This window comes from Convolutriloba macropyga, chromosome 5 (assembly GCF_964194025.1).
Source record: "Convolutriloba macropyga chromosome 5, txConMacr16.3, whole genome shotgun sequence".
Lineage (NCBI taxonomy): Eukaryota > Metazoa > Xenacoelomorpha > Acoela > Convolutidae > Convolutriloba > Convolutriloba macropyga.
In genome coordinates this window covers 27,902,233-27,922,609 of record NC_134472.1, presented here as the reverse complement: position 1 = coordinate 27,922,609, position 20,377 = coordinate 27,902,233, and the positions used below count along the sequence as shown (strand labels likewise).

Genomic DNA, 20,377 nt, shown 5'->3' with positions numbered 1-20,377 from the left:
GTACGATAAGCGTGAACCAGGTCTGTTCAAGGAAGAATTTAGATGTACTGAAATGATTTGTCTCTGTAGCAAAACATATTGTTGCTACGATGCCAAATCGGATAAGTACAAATTCAGCAGCAAAGGACTGAACAAACGAACATTGGAAGAGACCGGAGATGGACCATTGGAAAAATATCGGCGAGTGATGGAAAAAATCATCAATTTAACATCTACAAATAGAGGATTTCGGAGAATCAACCACTGCGTCGCTACCTATGAACAAACAAAGAAAGGACTCTCATATTTTTATCCTAAACGAAAAGTGTTATCTGATGGAATTCATACTGTACCCCTGAACTTGTAATTTATTGAATCAATTTTTGTATTGTGAGCGCTCTCTGTTGTGTTTAAAATTACTTATAATGTACTTGATTAATACTGTGTCTGTCTTTTTGTACCTTCATAATTCATTCTTTTAAAAATTTTCAATTTTCTTATTTTTAGTGGATATAACTGACCTTAATACATTGCGGCGGCTATACCTAATCTTAATACATTGCGGCGGCTATACCTAATCTTAATACATTGCGGCGGCTATACCTAATCTTAATACATTGCGGCGGCTATACCTAATCTTAATACATTGCGGCGGCTATACCTAATCTTAATACATTGCGGCGGCTATACCTAATCTTAATACATTGCTGTGGTTAAACCAAAAAATGTTGAAGTTTACTGCGAGGGAAATTATCCGTTAATGCGCGCTGCCTGTACAATTCCCCGCCTGTACGTACGCGCTGACTGTACAATTCCCTGAGCGCTGCATGTATAATTCCCCGCCTGTACGTACGCGCTGACTGTGCAATTCCCTGCGCGCTGCATGTATAATTCCCTGCTAATCCCTAAATGACCTCTAAAGTCACGTGACAAGTGGCTCCAAAAAATCACCCTGATCTGCTCCCACCTTACTACTCACCCCCTGGAACACCCCTAGATTTATCCCCAATCTTAATACATTGCGGAGGATATTCCTAATCTTAATACGTGGCGGCCGCTATTACTAATCTTAATACGTGGCGGCCGCTATTACTAATCTTAATACGTGGCGGCCGCTATTACTAATCTTAATACGTGGCGGCCGCTATTAATAATCTTAATACGTGGCGGCCGCTATTACTAATCTTATAACATGTACGCCGCCTATACCCTATCTTAATACATTAGTGTAGACCCTCTCTCAAAAATTACTCCTATACCCTATCTTAATACATGGGGTCTACACGCCCCCCCCCGGGGTGACTTGCTCACCCTATTACTACTGGGGTGCAATCCAAATATAAATCAGCAGGACGAATGGATGTCTTACAGGTCTTGTAAATCAAATAGTTATCTTGAGAGAAATTTGCGAAAATTGAAATGTTAAATCATTAGAACGTCTCAATTGTTGGTAGACAAGCTTGTTAGCCTTGTGAAAACTTGTACGAAACTTGCAATTTCTGACAAGTTAGCCATCTGTACTCGACTCGACTCGACGGGCGGATTACTCTCGCATTTTTTAAACAGTGTTTCTTCTCCATTGTAAACTAGAAAACTAAAATGAAAGAAATTAATATTATTACTGATTCGAAGGTTGCTGTTCTTCTCAAGTGCAAAATTTCATGAACGTCGCTTACAGAACTGGCATGTCTCCGGAGACGTATTGGAGCAGAGTGACCAATTTCTCCGAGGGCAAACAACTTACATATCTCAAGGTAACTTTTCTGTACGACTTAAGAGGTTTGAAATTGTGATCTTACCCTCTATTGCTTTTGAACGAATGACGACAGAAATGAGCTCAGTTGAAATCCCAACATAAAACCATGAGTCTTTTCCTTGCTCATGTCATTGGAATTATATTTATTAAACGAATTTCTTATGCTTTATAATGGATATTCAGCTTTAATCATCGACCCAGAGCTTTTGCTGAAATATATTTCAAATGAAGTTAATCGAGTTTGCCATCATTATCAATTTGAGGTACTATCAACAAGGATTATTTTTCAAGGAAAAAATTTAATTTGGGCAAAGAATTCTTTACCATGGCGATCTTAACATGGAGTTAGGAAAAAATACAAAATTAGACGCTCCTGTGTACACTATTTAGCAAAAGGTATAAAACAGATCCAGCAATCTTTTGGAGGGGCTCCTTTTTCTATCAAATCTGCTATTCGATTCAATTGACCAAGAAACATTGGTTAAATAATGGAATAACTTTGATATCAGTATTACAGATTTGTAACTGATCAAAAGTTTTTTCACGCAGAACACAGGAAGTCTTAGTTAACAAAGATATTCTTACACATTAATCTTAACATAATCAACAATACAAAAAGAAGTTTTGTGTTACAGTGCTCTGGAGAAGTCTTTTAATCAGCTAAGCCAATGTTTCTTTGATATCAAACTAATTGTTCCGACCCTCTTGAGGGGAGAGGAACTACATACTCAAATGGGTTTTTTTTGTTCCGTCAATTTTGACCGATCGATATATTCATCGTACAGAGTTGTTCATACAATCTTTGTTCATACACATTTTTTTTGTAAAAAACTTAAATTTTTGGGGTTTTCTGTCTGTTTCTCATTTGGTAGACATTTAGGCCAAAAATGTGGATGAACGGGTTCGAAACTTTATGTGCCGACGCACATTACCGAGCCTCCTTGTTTAAGATCAATCATATTTTTTTGCAAAAAAGCAAGATCAATCATATTTTTTTGCGAAAAAGCAATATCAACTAATAATTTTTGCATCATCAGAGTCTTTTTGGGTTTAGTAACCAAGTGTACAGGTTGGCAAGGTCTTCTATATCCTGGATGATTAAAAGAAACACATGAAAAAATTCTTGATGAAAAATATTTTCTGGACCTTGGTATTGCGGGAGAAAAGTACCGAAACAGCTTGTGAGAGATATAACCAACTACTCTGCAACAGAAAAGAATTGTTCCTCATTTCGTTGTAAAGCTGTAACTTCACAATATTCTTTTTGAAATTCAGTTTTGTTTAATTAGTCCTAGATTTTTCTTCTGAAGATTTTCTTTTCTATTAAATTTTAACATCAATGTTGGCTGATTTTGGGAGTTGCTTTTCAGCTTTGCCACTAAAAATTATTAAACACAGAAATAGAGAAAACGAAACTGAAAAGATACAACGCTGTGCATTTTTAAGATTGGATAAAACCGTTCGGAGATCTCTCTTAGTCATATGAGGTGCTGTTGGGTTTAGATTGTATTTTCGTCAAAATGATATAAAACAGTTTTCTCAATAGAGTATGATATAGAGACGTTTCGTTACTTTATGAAAAAATCGCATTTCCAGAACGTTTTTAACCAAAGTAAAAAATCTTGGTTTCAGCGTTCCTTTCGTAAAATTTTTCACAAAAATGTAATCACAACAGAAATATTTTTGTATGAAATCAGTCAAAAAGACACACAGAGCACAGATTTGTTTTCCGCTTTAGTTGCTCTAATGCTAGGGGTTACTATATTGGAAACAAATATCAGCTTATCCGTATTATTAAGTCTCTAGAGTTGTAGACTCCTTTTTGTCTTTTTGTTTAGATGAGGGTAATTGTTTTTGTGTTTTGTACAGTGCACAAACATATGAACATTTTCTTAAAATCACATGATCAATGATCAATTCCTTTAAACTACCTAACAATTTGGTTTTTAAAATGAACAAAATTAAAGAAGCTATAGTTTTTTAAATCCTTTTTGTCTGTATTATAAACTTGACGTGAAAAGTTTTAGAAAGCAAATTGTTCAAAAAACTAATTTATAAATTCAACAGAAGCAATCACTTTTCACAAAACAGCAGAAACATGCAAAAATTGCAGTTTCTAAACACAGAATTACTGAAGTTTGATAATTATTGGCGCAAAATTTTCACACTCAATTTTTTTTCAATCAATTTTTTTCTGATTTAAAAAACTGAAAGGTTGAGTAGACCGAATTTTTAATTAATTTGTCCAAATTGGTCAAAAATCTCAGGCAAATTTGAAAAAGCGCGAAAAATTGAAATGTTTTGAAGAAGAATTGCTCCAAAAGTTACTTTTGGTCACTTGAAAGGTAACTGATTTTCCAAATTCAATTCTATTAAAATAGCAAAATTATTCAATTTTCGATTTGAAAAATGCAAAAAAAGTAGAGGAGTTTAGTGTACAAACTAAATAAGAACTAAATAATTTCTGAAAATACGTAGAAACTCTCAATCATTAATCAGAGCTAGCCAAAATATGTAATTTATTTTAAGTACTTTCGGTAAGTTAAATAATGATTTTTGATAACATAAACTGCGTGGGATTTAAAAATTGTGTGAATCATAGTGGGAAACAAAATGGATGGGGAAATTGAACTTGGGGAAGCTTAAATGTAGCGTTCAAAACCAATGCAATTTTGAAAAAAATCAACCAAACAGAATAATAGTAGCTTGGATAACAAATTGCCTGGGGGACAGTTGAAGTTACATCAATCAGTTTAACAAATTATAAACTGCAGTTAACATAGAATTTTTCTACGTCGAACTATTGCGCTTTTTCTACGTCGAACATATCAAATCTGAGAAACCAAACAAATGGAAGCTTGGATCTATTCTGTTTCGGCCCCCCCAGCTTAGTGAGCAAAAATTTTTTATGACCCCCAGAGCTATGACCCAGAGCTAAGTACACATTTCTTACGTTTGAAGCCAAAAATATTTAACATATTGAGCATAGCGACAATTTCTTGGAAAACCGAACGTAGCGAAGTTTTCTTACGTCGCGGTTGTTCTGTCCACTTAACTAGAGCCTCAAATTGCAACATGATTTCAAGATCTTTTGTGTTCAAACGAAAAAAATGGTTACCACAAAAACCTTTGTTTTTTTTTCATTTTTAAATTTTTACATTAACAATTTGAAAAGTTTGGATATCTGTGATCATCTTTTAGGAAACCTAAAATAGAGGTCGCGGCTGAGCTAATTTTTAAATAATCTAACATTGCACTTCGTGGAATTTGTTTTCAATTATTCATTGGCTATTTTCGAAAAACGCACAGAAAAATGGGGAAAATATAGCATTTGGTGATGGTCTCGATTGGTCAAAAGATGATGGAAAATAATTTCTGTTTTCAGTCTGTGTACGACCCTGACAGTTGTATGAATTTGATCACACATCTTGGCTTTGGGCACGGAAATTTCCAATTCGGTGATCATGCATCTGCTGATATGCAAGTAAGCGTTCGAGAACTAGACAAACGTGGTAGAATCTAAAAAAAGCGCTCGAACATAAACTTAAAATGGTGCGCTTTGATGTCACATGGTTTTTCAAGGTTACATGACAATTTACCCAATGCCATTATACCCAATGCCAAAATACCCAATGCTATTATACCCAATTCACATTGATATTTTCGTTCCATAATCCGAGCACTAATTAGCAGAAAATAGCTCTTACACGCATGATTTAACAAGCGGATAATTTAATCCCATGTTCGGTTGTGATAGTTTCATATCAAGTCCCAAGGGCCGCTGAGGCATGACCATGGCCATTAAGTATGTTAAAACATACGGGTAATAGCGACTGCTAATTTGTTGTCGGATTATTCAACGAAAATATCAAAGTACATTGGGTATATTGGCATTGGGTATAATGGCATTGGGTATAATGGCATTGGGTAAATTGTCCTGACACCGGTTTTTCAAATCTCGCTATATTCTTATTTCAAAAGAATTTAGTGAGCATAAATTAAGTTTCGACAAAACTTTAGCTATTTCGTACTCACATCCTTTTTTCAACTCACGAGCTTCCTGATTCTAAGCATTTTGAGCATTTGTTGACATTTAAGATAGTGCGAGTCTGCCTCAAAAAATCTACCTTTGGAAACCCTTTTTGCAAAATTTCCGCCTTTACGTGAACTTAGGGTGCTTGGGACAAGAGTCAAGATGAACCTGCAAATTATTGATGTCGAGGATGGGAAATTTTTTTATACTTCTGCCGGGATTTTTCATCGATGAAATACTTTATACAGTACAATATAAAGTAACGACATTTAATCAAGTATTATTTTTGGACAATTTTAATTTAGTACCCTAGTTTGCAATGCCACTAATTGGTCAAAAAAACTAATAAAAATTGATTCCGGGTGAGAAATGCCACCGCGATACATTTTCATCAGGTTCTTGACTAATTAGACAGACACTAGTGAAATTGCAAAAGGTTTAAAATTTGCTGGGATAAATAGAGACTGAACCAATGATTTGTTTATGGTGTGTTATGCAGGTTAGAGATGGACTGTACTTCCAACCTGACTATGGAATTTTGACTCCTGCTCCGGACTCTACATGGCACATTTTCTCCAAATACTTCATCTCAACACAGCTAACCTACGAGTGGTTTAAATATACCTTCATATGCAAGGAACAGGCTAGTGTTGTGGTATTGGCTCTACAAACTTCATCCTATAAAAGCGTTTTGAAATCAGCTAATTATATAAAAATAGAAAGGGATAAATTGTTTTCATCGGTTATAAAAATTGTTTCGTCAAAATTGCAAGCTCATCGCCATTATCGTTATTTACTGTCGGTGGGCACTATAGAACCGATAACCTGTTTTCAAGCGCTTCAGCAAGACGGTCATTCTGACAAGTTAAAACAAAAAAGTTGTAAAGCTTCATCGTTGTAACTAATTAAAAACTGGTTTACCTCAATCGGCGAAGTATTAAAATTTTCGTATTGGCAACAACGATTGTTTGTCCGTTAATGATTGAATATTTGAACAAAAAACCAATTTTGAAACCATTCAACAAGTACTTGTTTAATGTAATTGAAAAATATATATTACACGAAATTTTCATTTCTGATTGGAGTAAATGCTAAGAAGAATTATCAGTTGCGCAGAACTCTTTTTCTTAAGGAATTACAAAAATTAAAACACGATTTTGCAACGGAGATCGCAACCAAAGGGCGGGCGCTAATACAATACATGTACGTTAAACAAATTTAAAAGCGACAAGCTGTCAGTGTAATTCACACTTGTAAAATGCAACTGAAATCCTTTAATAAAAGTAAAGCAGAGATCTCGAATAGGTAAGCATTGTTTTCAACCCCGCGCAGTAACCATTGCTAAAGCGCGTGTATCAATACAGACGCCATGATAGGCAGTTGCTCTTTTGAGTGAACTTAATTCTCTGCCTGTGCGTTCTTAAATACAAACTGTATTGCGCTTTTTGTTACGTTTTAACATAGCTCATTCTTGAATCTTATTGATTTCTTCAATTATAATGGCCAACCAAAAAGATACCCCTGACCTCAAGCAACTCAAGCAGAGCATCCCAGAACAAAAGAGGCAGTGCAGGCAGTACTGGACCGCCTTGTGAACCATGAAAGACAAACAGATGAGAGGTTTGCAGACTTGGCCGATTTTAACGAGAGACTGGATTCCAGTTTAAGGGAGCAGGAGAGGTATACACGCTAAAACTCAGTGATAATAGACAACCTTCCATTTGATGCGGCCAAATCAACCACTGAATGGTTACAAAGCTGCTAGAGTTTTTAAACAAAATAAATAAACTTTGTGATGTTACTATAACGAAAAGCCGTCTAACTGCTTTTCACATATTACCGGGACCTGAAAAAATGCCTGCTGGTATTACTCCATCGGTGATTGTTAAGTTCACTCATTTTCGAGAGAAAAGACGAGGTGTACAAAAATGGAAGGATGCTTAAACACATGTTTAATTCAATTAACAATAGAAAATTTTTGATGAAAGAAATCTTGCCACCACTAGATGCCTTTGTCGAGAAACTGGCTCGCAGTAAAAAAATAATTGCAGTTACGAATAATTGTAAAATTTCAGTTACGTGTAAGAACAATAAGGGTGAAAATGTCTTTGTGAGGGTTACTAATGCTCTAGATGTTAATAATCTAAAAAACCCAGTGATTCGTGATGTTCCTAACTTTTCTGGTGCTAACGCTGTAAAACTCAAAGTTTACCATGCCTTGGCTCAAAAAAAGCAGCTTGATAATCAGGAGAGGGAATTTGCGGCAATGTCCTTTGAAGAAAAAACGACAAAAAAGTTCTCTTATTAATGGTTTTTGAATTGCTCAAATTTGCTTTGAAGCTGTAATCTTTCTGTTATTGACTATCCAAGGTTCTGACAATTAATTAAGTCTTGGTTATATTACTCTATGAAGCACAACACTTGAGTTTAACAAATTTGTTTATAGAGCTAAAGAATAAAGAAGTTACCAACGGGCGGATATTGTAGGATAACTCGTACTGGAAATGAAAATAATTTTTTAAAATTTTTTTTAACCAACGTAGATTGTTGCGACTTCCGCAACAATCTTCTAAAAATTTTAGTGATGTCCTTTAATCACCTTTTGCGACTTCCGCGAAAGGAGATGATGATATGCATGTCTTGTCTTGTAGATTTTTTGTGCATTATGTTGCGACTTCCGCGACATTTTCTGCCAGTTTAGGGAGTCTATTTTTTCCCCTTGCGACTTCCGCGAGAGGAATATCTGTAACTTTGTTGTTTGAGCATCTAACCATTAAGAAAAATTGTTGGGGAAATTACGTATAACTATTGAATCTTTACTCTTTGCTCTAATCACAGCGTTTTTAAGGTTTATTTATCCTTCTGGTTTTACTCGGACAAAAACGCAGAAAAATGTTGAAAAAACAACCAAATTAGAACGTCCATGCACAGAAAATGACACTAAAGCCATGGAGCGCACGATATACCTACAGAATAATAGATCCCTGAGACAGAATTACGATCAACTTGAAGTGTACCTTAATCAATTACCAGATGAACCGCTAGCATTGGTCCTCACGGAAACCAGATTTTTGGATGAAAACAGTTTGGAGCGATATAGATTTCCAAATCTGTCTGCCTTGGTAACCTGCAACAGAGATAATACAGGTGGGGGGGGTCGGGATTTTCTATTTCAACCATACTAAACTACTAAAAGTTATTAGCAGTGTTAAAAATGTGCAGATTCTCAGTGCTATTCTTCAGAGTGGTCCTGAAGTGCTAATAGTAACAGGAGTTTATAAGTCTCCTTATTACCCTACAGACGAATTCCTGGCTCTGTTAGCTGATCAAATGACAAAACTTAAAAAAAAGAAGCTAAGAAACATGTAATTTGCGGTGACTCTAATATAAACGTTTTCCTAGAGGACCGAAAATTAAGCAAACTGACAGAAATGTTGTCATATTTTGGATTTCAGCTGAAAAACAACAGAATGGCTACCAGAGAAACCAAATGTAGCAAAAATTGTATTGATCTATTTTTCTCTAGTTTTGAAGGTGTATGCAATGAGGACAAAACCGCTCTTTCTGATCATTATACAGTCTACTTCTCAGCAACTTTCTTTGCAAACCTAGACACGACCGCGGCCTCGGATTTTATAAATTCACAATTTAAGTAACTCAAAAAGGAGAAAATGTGGAAAGAAATAAAATATCTAGTCCACGTTGAAAGTAAAGAACAGCGTATAATGATAGAGTCTCTTGATATTGATCAGTCAATTGAGTGGCTTCAACAGACAATTATTTCTTTCAAGGAAACAGTTATACCAACCGTTCAACAAACTAAACCACGATCAACTAAACAATGGATCACAGCAACAATTCGTAACCTCGCAAATAAAAAAAGAAAACCTTAAGATTATATCTAAGAGATAATGCAACCGAATCAAAAAACAAATGTAAAATTATCTGTTGTAAAACAAAACCAGCCTGCAAGTTAGCAAAGACAAATTTTTATGAACAACAGATTGGCAGTAAAAATGGGTCACAGACATTATTCAAGATAGTCAAGGATTTAAATGTTGATAAAAATAATGAACAACAGTGCACCGTAGACTGCCATGACATGAACTATTGTTTTACTACAATTGGAGAAAAATTAGCTATGACAAAAAACGAATCAGCTGATTTAACAAATACTCCAATACAAAAACAAACAATGGTTTTGCAGGAAACAAATGCGGATTAAGTTTTTGAAACAGTCAGACAGTTAAAAAATAACAATTCCTGTGATATGTTTCAGTTAAGTAGTAGCCTGCTGAAGGCCGTTAATGCGGCAATATGTGAACTATTGGCAACAGTTTTCAACCAATGCGTAGAAAAAACCTACTATCCCAAAATTTTAAAAACGGCAAAAGTAATACCAATATTCAAATCAGGAGAGAAAGATATCCCACAGAACTACCGACCGATACTGCTACTCCCAATAAGAGAAAAAGTATTTGAAAAATTAATCTATGCCCGAATAAATTATTTCCTGGTTCAACATAATATATTGAGCGAAAGACAGTTTGGATTTAGAAATAAAAGAAGTAGAGTTCATGCCATTGCAAAACTTTTTGGACATATCAGGTTAGGACTCTTTGGATGAAACGTGCAGTGTTTTCCTAGATTTGACAAAAGTTTTTGACTCTGTTGACCACAATCTTCTTTTTTTAAAATGCGAAAGGTATGGATTGAGAGGTTGTGTTTATCATCTCTTGAAATCGTATCTATCTGATCGTAAATAATTTGTCCCGATTGGCGACAAGAAGTCTGCCGTTTTAGATATTAAATATGGTGTCCCACAGGGGTCTGTTTTAGGACCAATTCTTTTTCTTCTGTATATAAATGATATCACGAGAGTTTGCCAATCAAGTAAAATCATAATTTTTGCGGACAATACAACTAATTACTCTTCTATTAAACTTAAGAATGGTAACTTGCTAAACGATCTTGGCAGGTTGTCTGATTGGTTTGACAGAAATAAGTTGACAGTAAATTTCTCAAAGTGTAACATGACGTGTTTTGCAAAAAGAGAGACTATGAAAAGATTACAATTACAAGGACTAACGTTGTATGACAAAGAGAGTACAAAACACCTGGGTGTACACATTGATAATAAACTAAGCTTTAAAACGCACATAGAAGAAATCAAGAGCAAGCTTAAAAAACAATCTATTGTTTCTACCAATACAAAAATAGATTCACAAGGGATAATATGATTAAGTTATACAAACTCTATGTCCAACCAGTTCTTCAGTATGGTGTGCCAATTTACGGTTGCTCAGGCAAATCGGAGCATAAACAACTTAACTGGTCACAAAATCACATAATCAGGATAATATTGGGACTGAAAAAATTCAACAGCGTCCGCGATGTCAGAGAGAAATTGAAATTACTGACACCAATAGAATTGCATTTGTACGAGTTGTTAAAATAGATGAGTAAGAGTTTAAGACAAAGTTCTGACTGTGGCTATGGATCACAAATTTTTAGCAATGATGAAGTCCGCAACATTCAGTCTGATGAGAAAAGACTAAAAACCGTGCCAACAAAAAAACTCTTATATACCGAACAAGAGAATTGTTTAATTTTTCAGTTACTCGAGACAAAAACATTGTAAGAGAAATTTTAGTTGTAAACGAATCCGATCTAGTTAATATTCTACATAACTTAAGAGACAATTACATACAGTGAAACGAAGTGCTGACGGGACAGTTCTGGTAAATTGATCAGTAGCATAAGGTAACTTCTTTATTCTGCAAGCCTAATAGAGGCACCATCCTATGGACAAGCTCAGGCCTTTTTGGTGACTACTCGAATGTGTTGTATAATTAAACACTAGTTCGGAAATAAATTATTATTACATTTATCACTATTATAGTTTTAAGACTTCCTTAACTATGCCAAATTTAAACTAAAGCTCATGCAGGCAGAAGATCATAGTGTACTTTTTTTATAGATAAAGATGCATCATAAGACAACCAGATGAGTATGCCGTTTTTTAACCGCACATTAGAGTTGACGTTGTTATCGATGATGGGTTAACTTCAAGTGAAATACAGTGGAATTTAATTGACATATTGTTATATTAATCATAATTGTGGTTCCTGCGTAATCGCATCGAAACAGCATTAGGCCACAGCGGCCTGTTATCAGCTGTCGTTTTTTTATCATTCCCGACGTTTCAGAGTGATCTCATTATGAGCAGAATTGCTCTTTTTTTGATGACCATAACCAATTTTTTGCGTCTGAAATTTTTACGTAGTACCATCATTGCAGCCAAAATTGGTCAGGTTTTGACCAACCTGAAACTGTGGTTGAGTAGGAGCTCATCCTCACACAGAGGCAGGGGGCTGAATTCTCAATCATTGGCATGTGAACCACACAACTTACATCTCGGGGTTTTTTGCAACTCTATTCTATTTCAAATAAGGAACTCGATTTTGTATACCTAAAAACTACGCGGGTAAAGACGTGATGGTAATCATAAAAAAACTTACCGGTTCTCTGCAAAATATGATTGTCTTGCAAAAATATACAGAATGACGGTCACATTTGTAACAAATTTTAAGTTGGATTGCTATTGAGTTTCATTGTCAATAGTTTCTTCTGGTACACGCTCTTATCTAACTCCAAAAGTAAATAGGGAGGCTCAGTAATATGCTTTCGCACATAGTGTACCGACCCCGCTCATATTTCCACCTAATTGTCTACCAAATGAAAGAGAGAATAAAACTTTCAAAAACACACATACGGTTCGAAAATATTTGTTTATTGAGTGACCTGCCTTAAGTGCAAACCAGTAATTGAATAAATTACTGCCGCATTGGAGAGCCGATGAGACCTACTAGGAATAAAACTACTAGACCAGGCAAAAATATCAGTTAAAATCTATATTAAAAACTCAAATTTTTATTCTCCTCAAAGCAGATGTGACCTTTGTTTAGTGAGACTTTAAAACAAATCAAGAAAAACAAATCAGAATGAACAGAAGAAAATTCAACCATCCTTTTCCAATTACAAATAATAGATAGTCTTATGTAAAAGCGCTAGAGCGCCTGGGAGCATTGGCTAGCGTGACAATGAAATATATGATGCCACCTTGGAGAACCAATGGTATTTGCCATGATAAGATCAAGAGACAAGATCAACAACATAATTATTTGACAAAATAACTGTAAAAAACGACGGAATATCAATATTTATCTTTTACAAATGCTTAATACAAAAGTCGAACTTAATACAATTCCTAAGTCGAAACGATTAGCTCTCAGATGAGAATATTGAATAGTGTCTTACAAGAAGTCATTGATATCTCTCATTATCCCGAAACTGTTGTGAGACTACAATAGAAAATGACCGAAAAGTCCAAAAATTAGTTCTTGTTCAGTGGAAGGATGGTAAAAAAACTGTGTCGCAGTCTTTAAAAACTAAAAGAAGTATTAAAATTCAATCAAATAAAAAATACAAATGTAAACCCAAAATAACGGAACCACGACATCATAAATGAACCAAAACTAGCTAGCAGACCTTTTTCCACTCTAGAAAAAAGATGTAAGGTGTATTTTCGTTAGAGATTCCAGCAATCTCTCAAAAATAGGAAAAGAACCGCCGAAATTGAAAAATTTCCCAATTTTTTAAACCAAATAATTTCCAATGTTTCAGAAACCTAAGTTTTCAACTGGAGAGTATAATAAAACGTTTCGCTTCACGAGAAGCTTATTGTTCCTGAAAATAAAGGAGACTAAATCTCAATAGAACAATTTAACAACGAGTATCGACAGAAGTCACAATAGCAAAAATCATGTTACAAAAACATCTTGTAAGACCTTTAAACCCAAAAAATATATATCGAACAAATTAATAACCTCTACCTGAGATACTTTGGAACATCAAGAAGTCTTTATTTTAAAAAACAACAAAAAGGGCCACAAGCAATAAATAGTATCAAGTTTTTTTCAATTTTTCTCAAAACGCAAAGTGTCAAAGCCGTAAAACTCAACGCTGCAGCAAAAAAAATGATTGTTGATTCCACAAAAAAAGTTGATGAGTGATGATGTTACCAAGACCAAGATACAAGTTTTCAAGAAAACAGAACGTGACAGAGTTCGAAAAGTCGATCAAATTCTTCAAAACACACACATCTACAGTCAATCATACCATTCGCAATCATTAGAAATCATGAAATACTTTTGTCTCCAGAAAAAGTGATTGAGACCTGCCGTTTCCAAGAATGCGTGATAGCGCTGCAAAAAATGAATATAAGTACAGACAAAACAAAAAATCAATTCGGTTTTGCAAGAAATCAGTTTCGATGCAATTAAAATCATGGGCTATTAACTGAAGGGATTAAATGTGTTTTTTTTTCAAATTTTTTCAAACCTGTATATAAAGCTATAATTGAACAAGTCAACAAAAACAACTTCCAGAACTCAAAAAAATGCCAAAATTCTACAAAAAAATGCCAAAAAATGCCAAAAATGCCTAAAAATGCCAAAATGACTAATTTCCAAAATTCAAAAAAATGCATAGAACATTTTGTAATAAATAACTAGGCCATTAAAATGTTAAACATCTGTCAGAAAGAGTCAGTTTTCAGTCATTAAAACGAATACTGAGACTATATTACAGGTTGGAAGAATTTAGAAAAAACGGCATAATTCAAAAGTAAACAGGTTTTTCTAAAAAAGTTCAAATAAATAAGAGCCATTAGATGTCAACTGAAAGCGTTAGATAGGTTCACCTATACCATTTTGCGGACCAAACTGGATCTTTATTTACTGATATTAACTACTTAGACAGTCAGCAGTTTGAGGTCTGAAATTCTTTAGAATTTGAAAATAAATTTACCGAAGAAAGATGTGGTGCCATTTTTGACGGAAATAGGCTAAATTTCGAAAAAAATCATCAATTTTGAAGCTAGGGACAAGAGACAGCTACTCACGTCTGGATTTTTAGGCCGAAACCAATAGCCCTATTCTAAACAAAATTAACAAATTGTAAAAAAAATTAACGCAAAATTGGGTAACAATTCCGTAAAAAGGAAAAAAAGCGAATATTATTCCAATATTGTCAAATCTTTGAACATCGGTAAATGCTTAGAAAAAACAAAACAATTGAAAATTACCACACGGCTGTTATCGCCACCGAAAAGTTATCAAGCTTCGAGGCGAAGCCGAGGATTTATGATAACTTCGAGGGCGATAACAACTGTGTGATAATTTTTTTAATTGGGCCGTGTTGCAATCATTTCAAACTTGAACACAGTCAAATTGAGTGACTGTTTTTTGAGCAAAAACTCCCTGCGTAGTTTTCCATGGGTTTGTAAACTCTGGAATAAATGGATCAAAACTGCAACTGATGGAACACTTTTGACAGTATCTTTGGATAGAGTTTTTGATACTTTACCAGGAGACACAAATAACTATTTGGAAAAGTTCATTAGTGAAGTCAAAACCAGCAGTCTTGAAGAATTTTCACCGCAAACTTTATACTACATCGCCGCGACAATTCAAATGTTTTCCCATTTCTTTCTAATTTTTGTTAAATTTTTGATGAACTCATGGTTATTTTTTAAGGCGGGCGGGGAATGGCTGGGGTGGGGGGGAAAGAGGGCGGAGTAGAGGGCGAGAAAAAAACTGTGAAATCTCAAATAATGACTGATCAACACACAATGAACTTCAAGGGTACAATTCTTACTCTGAAAAACCTCAAATAAATCGGAACTTTTTCTAGAAGTTGATATTCTTCATGATGCAAATTACAGAGATTTTCAACTCGCACTTGACAGGCGGATAAAAACTTATCGTCTAGGGCTTTTAACGGACCCCACGACAAGCTGCTATTGGGATACTGTTTTTCTGGCAAAAAAAACAAACTAGTTTTTTTGCATCTTTAATTGAGCTCGATATATAAATATGCATTTACAGAAGCTGAAAAAAATTGGACAAAATAAACACAAACAACTGTTGTTGTATAAGAATATAGATTGTCCGATCGATTTCTACTTTGGTAACTGGACGGATTATGTACAAACAACTGGTGTTTTAGTGCTTAATTTGGCCAAAAGTTTCTTTCATTTCGTTAAAAACTTTTAGAGCTCACCAAAGAATTTTTTTCCTAGTTTTGTCAAAAAAGTTTTTTTGTCTGTGATCGAAGATATGGAGAAAGAATTGTGGCAGCGCCAAATTTCAAGGTAAAAACTCTCCTCAACAGCTATTTTGGACAGTGTTTTATTTGGTTGGCATATTTTTCTGCTTGCGTGGTGGCAAAGAGCATCATAATTTAGCATGGGGAAATAACCCACAAATTAAAGTTATTGGAATGGGACAAGTACGTTACATTCAATCTGACGAACGCATCCATAGTGGTGGAATTAAACCTGAAGACTCCCAGCCAAAGCAAGCCTATATATATCCTACTTTTCAAGAAAAGAGTCCTGTTCAAATTGTTTTACATGTCCAAAATTCCGTCAAATTCGCAAAAATTTTATAATCGTATAAATGGTAAACGAGTTGACCGCTGTTACAACAATCATCCACTTGGAATCAATTTCTTGACAAAAATTATGTCCCAAAATGCACGAGCTGCTGGTTGGGGTAGAAGTTTGATTTGGTCAAAATATTCTTATAGAGCGTCTTCAGTAACAGCGGTTCTTGATGCTGGCCACAGTGAGAGCGAAGTTAAACAAATCTCGGGCCATAGGAGTGATACTGCTCTCAGATAGGAGTGTATTAAAGATCCACTAAAGCAAAGAAATGTACTAGTGCTACATTAGTGGGACCAAGTACTTCTAATTTTAATGGTTTTGAAAGCGATAGTTCCACGCAACTTCAAATGTCCCAACTACCAGTCGACTATTTTGATTCGAACTCCACTTTGGAGTATGAAAGGACCCAGATCCCCGATATTTGCTTACCTCCCCGTCAAAAGCTTCGAAACAAGTTAATGTCTTTAAGAACTGTACTGTTCATATAGTTAGCCAGTAACCAAAAGCTTGACTGCACATTTTTTTTAGACTACAAGTTTATCGAATTGTTTCCATTATTAGACTACGAGTTTATCACCACTCTTTTATGGCCACTGTTTACGTAGTAACAGTGGCGATGAAAGGGTGTGATAAACTTGTAGTCTAATGCTGATGTGTTTTTCCAGTGTCAGCCGGGCGTTAAAATTTATTACACTGGCAGTTTATTCAACTGCTATTATCACAACAGGTGTTCATTAATGAATGTTACCACACGGTTGTTATCGCCACCGAGAAGTTATCAAAATCCGAGGCGAAGCCGAGGTGTTTTGATAACTTCGAAGGCAATTACCACTATGTGGTAATTTTCTTAATCAACACCTGTTGCGATCATTTCAAATTTGAACACAGTTCTATTAGTTTTATTTTTTTGAACAGCCTTCTTATTTTTTGTGGAAAATTACATTTTCAAAGATAAAGGATACTTGTGCGGATCTGTTCTTCGTTTTGTCCTCATTCCCCTCCCAGACACACATACACACACAGACACACATACACACACTTACGCCCACACAAACACACACACCCACAAACACACACACTCACGCACGCACGCTCACAAGCACCCAGGAACGCATACACAAACACTCTCTCACACACATAAAGGCACACACACACGCACACACGCACACACACACACACACACACACTAACACACACACCCGTACGCGCACACAAGCACGCACAGCACACTACAAACTCACCACACACAACACGCACCCAACACACACACAGATACCACACGAACACATACACACAAAACACACACCACAAACACAAAATACACCACATACACACCACACACACCATACACACAACAGACACACACTTACACACACAAACGCACCCACCTACACACGCACGCGAGCACGGACGCACCCACACACACACACGTACACACAGACACACATGCACACAGACACACACACGCACGCACACACATGCACGAACACACACAACGCAACTACCCCACCCACAGCACACACACCAAACAATTGTTTTAGACTACAAATATATCAAATCTTTTCCATCATTAGACTACGAGCTTATCACCACTCTTTTATCACCACTGTTTACTTAGTAAAATTGGTGATAAAAGAGTGTGATAAACTCTTAGTCTAATGCTGAAGTGTTTTTCCAGTGTCAATCCGGCATTAAAGTATACTACACTGGCAGTTTTTACAACTGCTATTATCGCAACAAATGTTGATTAAAAAATTTTCTGTCCCAATTTCTAAGCTGTACGGGCTCTCTTATCATACCAATCTCAACTCTCTACTATGAATTTATCGGTCAGCTAAATTTAACTGAAGATAAAACCCATTTGAGTATGTAATTCCCCCCCCCCCCCACTAAAGTCGGTCGAAAAGAAAAAAAATAGTTGAAAGTTTGAATCATTGACTGTAAATAATCTTTTAAAAGTAATTTGGGGTCCTAAAAATGCTTTTTTAGATTATATTCACTGATTTACTTCAACTGCTTCTATCAAAAAGTATCTATTTGAAATAGACTTTAAGAGAACAAAATGCCTTTCATTCTATTAGTTAACTTTGAATTCAACTTTTAACAATTTTTGTTACCATTTAAGACTTATTAACAACTGTTTTCAGAGAAATTAAAACATTAAACTCTAGTTTGTTTCAATTAGTAGATTTTTCTGCACGTACATTCAGTGCATTTTTTTCTCTTCTTCATATAAGCCTTTCAACTAGCAATAGTTAACTTGAATTTGCTACCATAAATAATTTAATTTATTTAAATTCAGTATCTTTTATTATTTTCTTGTAGTGATTTTATTTTCAACTGAAAACATCTGCCACACTTCTATTTTTAATTGATAGTCAAATTAACATGTTCACAAATTGCTTATATCGATCATAACAGTATCCAATGATAATTAGAAAATATCCCGCGCAGTAGAATTTCTCAGATTTTTTTGCATCAATTTCATTCAAAAAAGAGCTAAATTATATGTACATCAATTGCCATCAAAAAGATTTTTATTGGATGATTTTTGTTGGGTTTTTCATGACGGGCAGTGGGTTGTTTTTATTAGCAGAAAAAAACCAACACTTCGTTTTCAGGCATGGATCTGCGCGCCAAACAATACATACAGTGATGCTACACAGGAGAACCAGGTTGAAACAAGAAACTTCAGTCTTTTCGCTGAAAGGCATTGAGAGACCGAAATCATGAACATTAAAGTTTTCGTGAAATTCTAAAAAAATTTCAGGATGGGTTTCATAACATAACTCATTTGTTAAATATATTTACAGCGTGAAACTCATTTGCAATTATGTATTCTCCGAGAATTTTCTGACACGTTATTGCAGAATAGATTTAATTCACGTCTGTTGAATCTTTGTTATACATAATGATTGTATTACCCCCATATAATAGTATTCTCTGGGGATATGTATACTCAAAGTGTGTTTTTTGTTAATCAAAATTTGGCTGATCAACTTTCACTAAGTAAGCATGTATATTGGCACCAAAAAACCATTTTAAACGTTAACATAATTCAACGATTTGATTAATTTGCGTTTGGCATCTGCGTCAATTTTGGTACAATCTCCAACACTTTCTCCAACACTTGTTTTTTTTTCTGGGTGAACGCAAAGTAAGCCGAAGTAAAAGTAAGCCAACAAAAAAAAGCAAGCCGAAAGTTATGTATAAGTTAAAAAATCTATCAAAAATTTTGCATTGTTAACCGTTAAAATCAACACTGCGCATAGTAACATAGTTCATAATGTATTCCAATGCACCAAAGAAACAAAAATACGTCAATTTTTTAGACATCTAGTGGGTGCGGGCTTCATCAACTGTAGGATAAAATCCAGAAACCGCAGCGCGGTTATCGCTGCGAAGCCACGACGCGCGCGAAGCTTGCCCATCGCCCCCAGGGGCAACTTAAGATACGGGTATTCCAACATTTTTCCGGCTTATTTAACCTCATCTTCAGAACTAGGCTTGCTTGACTATCGGCTTGCCTGACCGCCACCCACTTTTATAGCGTAGAATAGAAAAACAAGCCGATAAGCAAGCAATTCGAATTTTGAAAACGAAGTTTAGTAAGCCAAAAAAATTTGGATTGCCCGTATTTTAAGTTGCCCCTGGCCGGCCGGTGGGCGCTTCACGCGCTCCGTGGCTCCACAGCGATAAACGACCCGCAGTGTATGCATTACATCCAACCAAAAGCGGATGAGAAGCATGTCCATGATCCGCACAGCGGTCCGCATGATCGGCACTGGACCTTGATTTTAAGTTGGGTTTTTAAATTGAATATTCGACGTTTCAAAGCGAAAGACTTTGAGAAACAGTAAACATATGGAAACCGCTTGAAACAATCTTTTGTGCCTATGAGCAGAAAACTTTATGAACTTTGAAAATTGCAAAGTATGCTTTCTGTATCAGTATACATAAGTGGAATTATTATCAAGCTGGTCAAATTTAGAGGAACGTTTCGTGAATTTTTTAATGCTATTATTACTCATTTTCTAACATTTAGGGCTCGATGGTTTTATAAATTTAAAAAGTTATGAGCTTACTTTTTTATGCTGAG

General features: G+C 35.3%; 1 protein-coding gene across 1 annotated transcript in view; it reads left to right on the top strand.

Moving 5' to 3' along the window:
• The window catches only part of LOC142339922 (uncharacterized), a 52,977-nt gene extending 33,974 nt beyond the window's left edge, over positions 1 to 19,003 (top strand). The window contains exons 4-7 of the mRNA XM_075390282.1: positions 1,612 to 1,733; positions 5,121 to 5,219; positions 6,268 to 6,411; positions 18,900 to 19,003. Coding sequence (XP_075246397.1) covers positions 1,612 to 1,733; positions 5,121 to 5,219; positions 6,268 to 6,411; positions 18,900 to 18,995 — 461 coding nt within the window. The 3' untranslated portion in view covers positions 18,996 to 19,003. The remainder of the gene's footprint in view (positions 1 to 1,611; positions 1,734 to 5,120; positions 5,220 to 6,267; positions 6,412 to 18,899) is intronic.
• Positions 19,004 to 20,377: the final 1,374 nt, after the last annotated feature.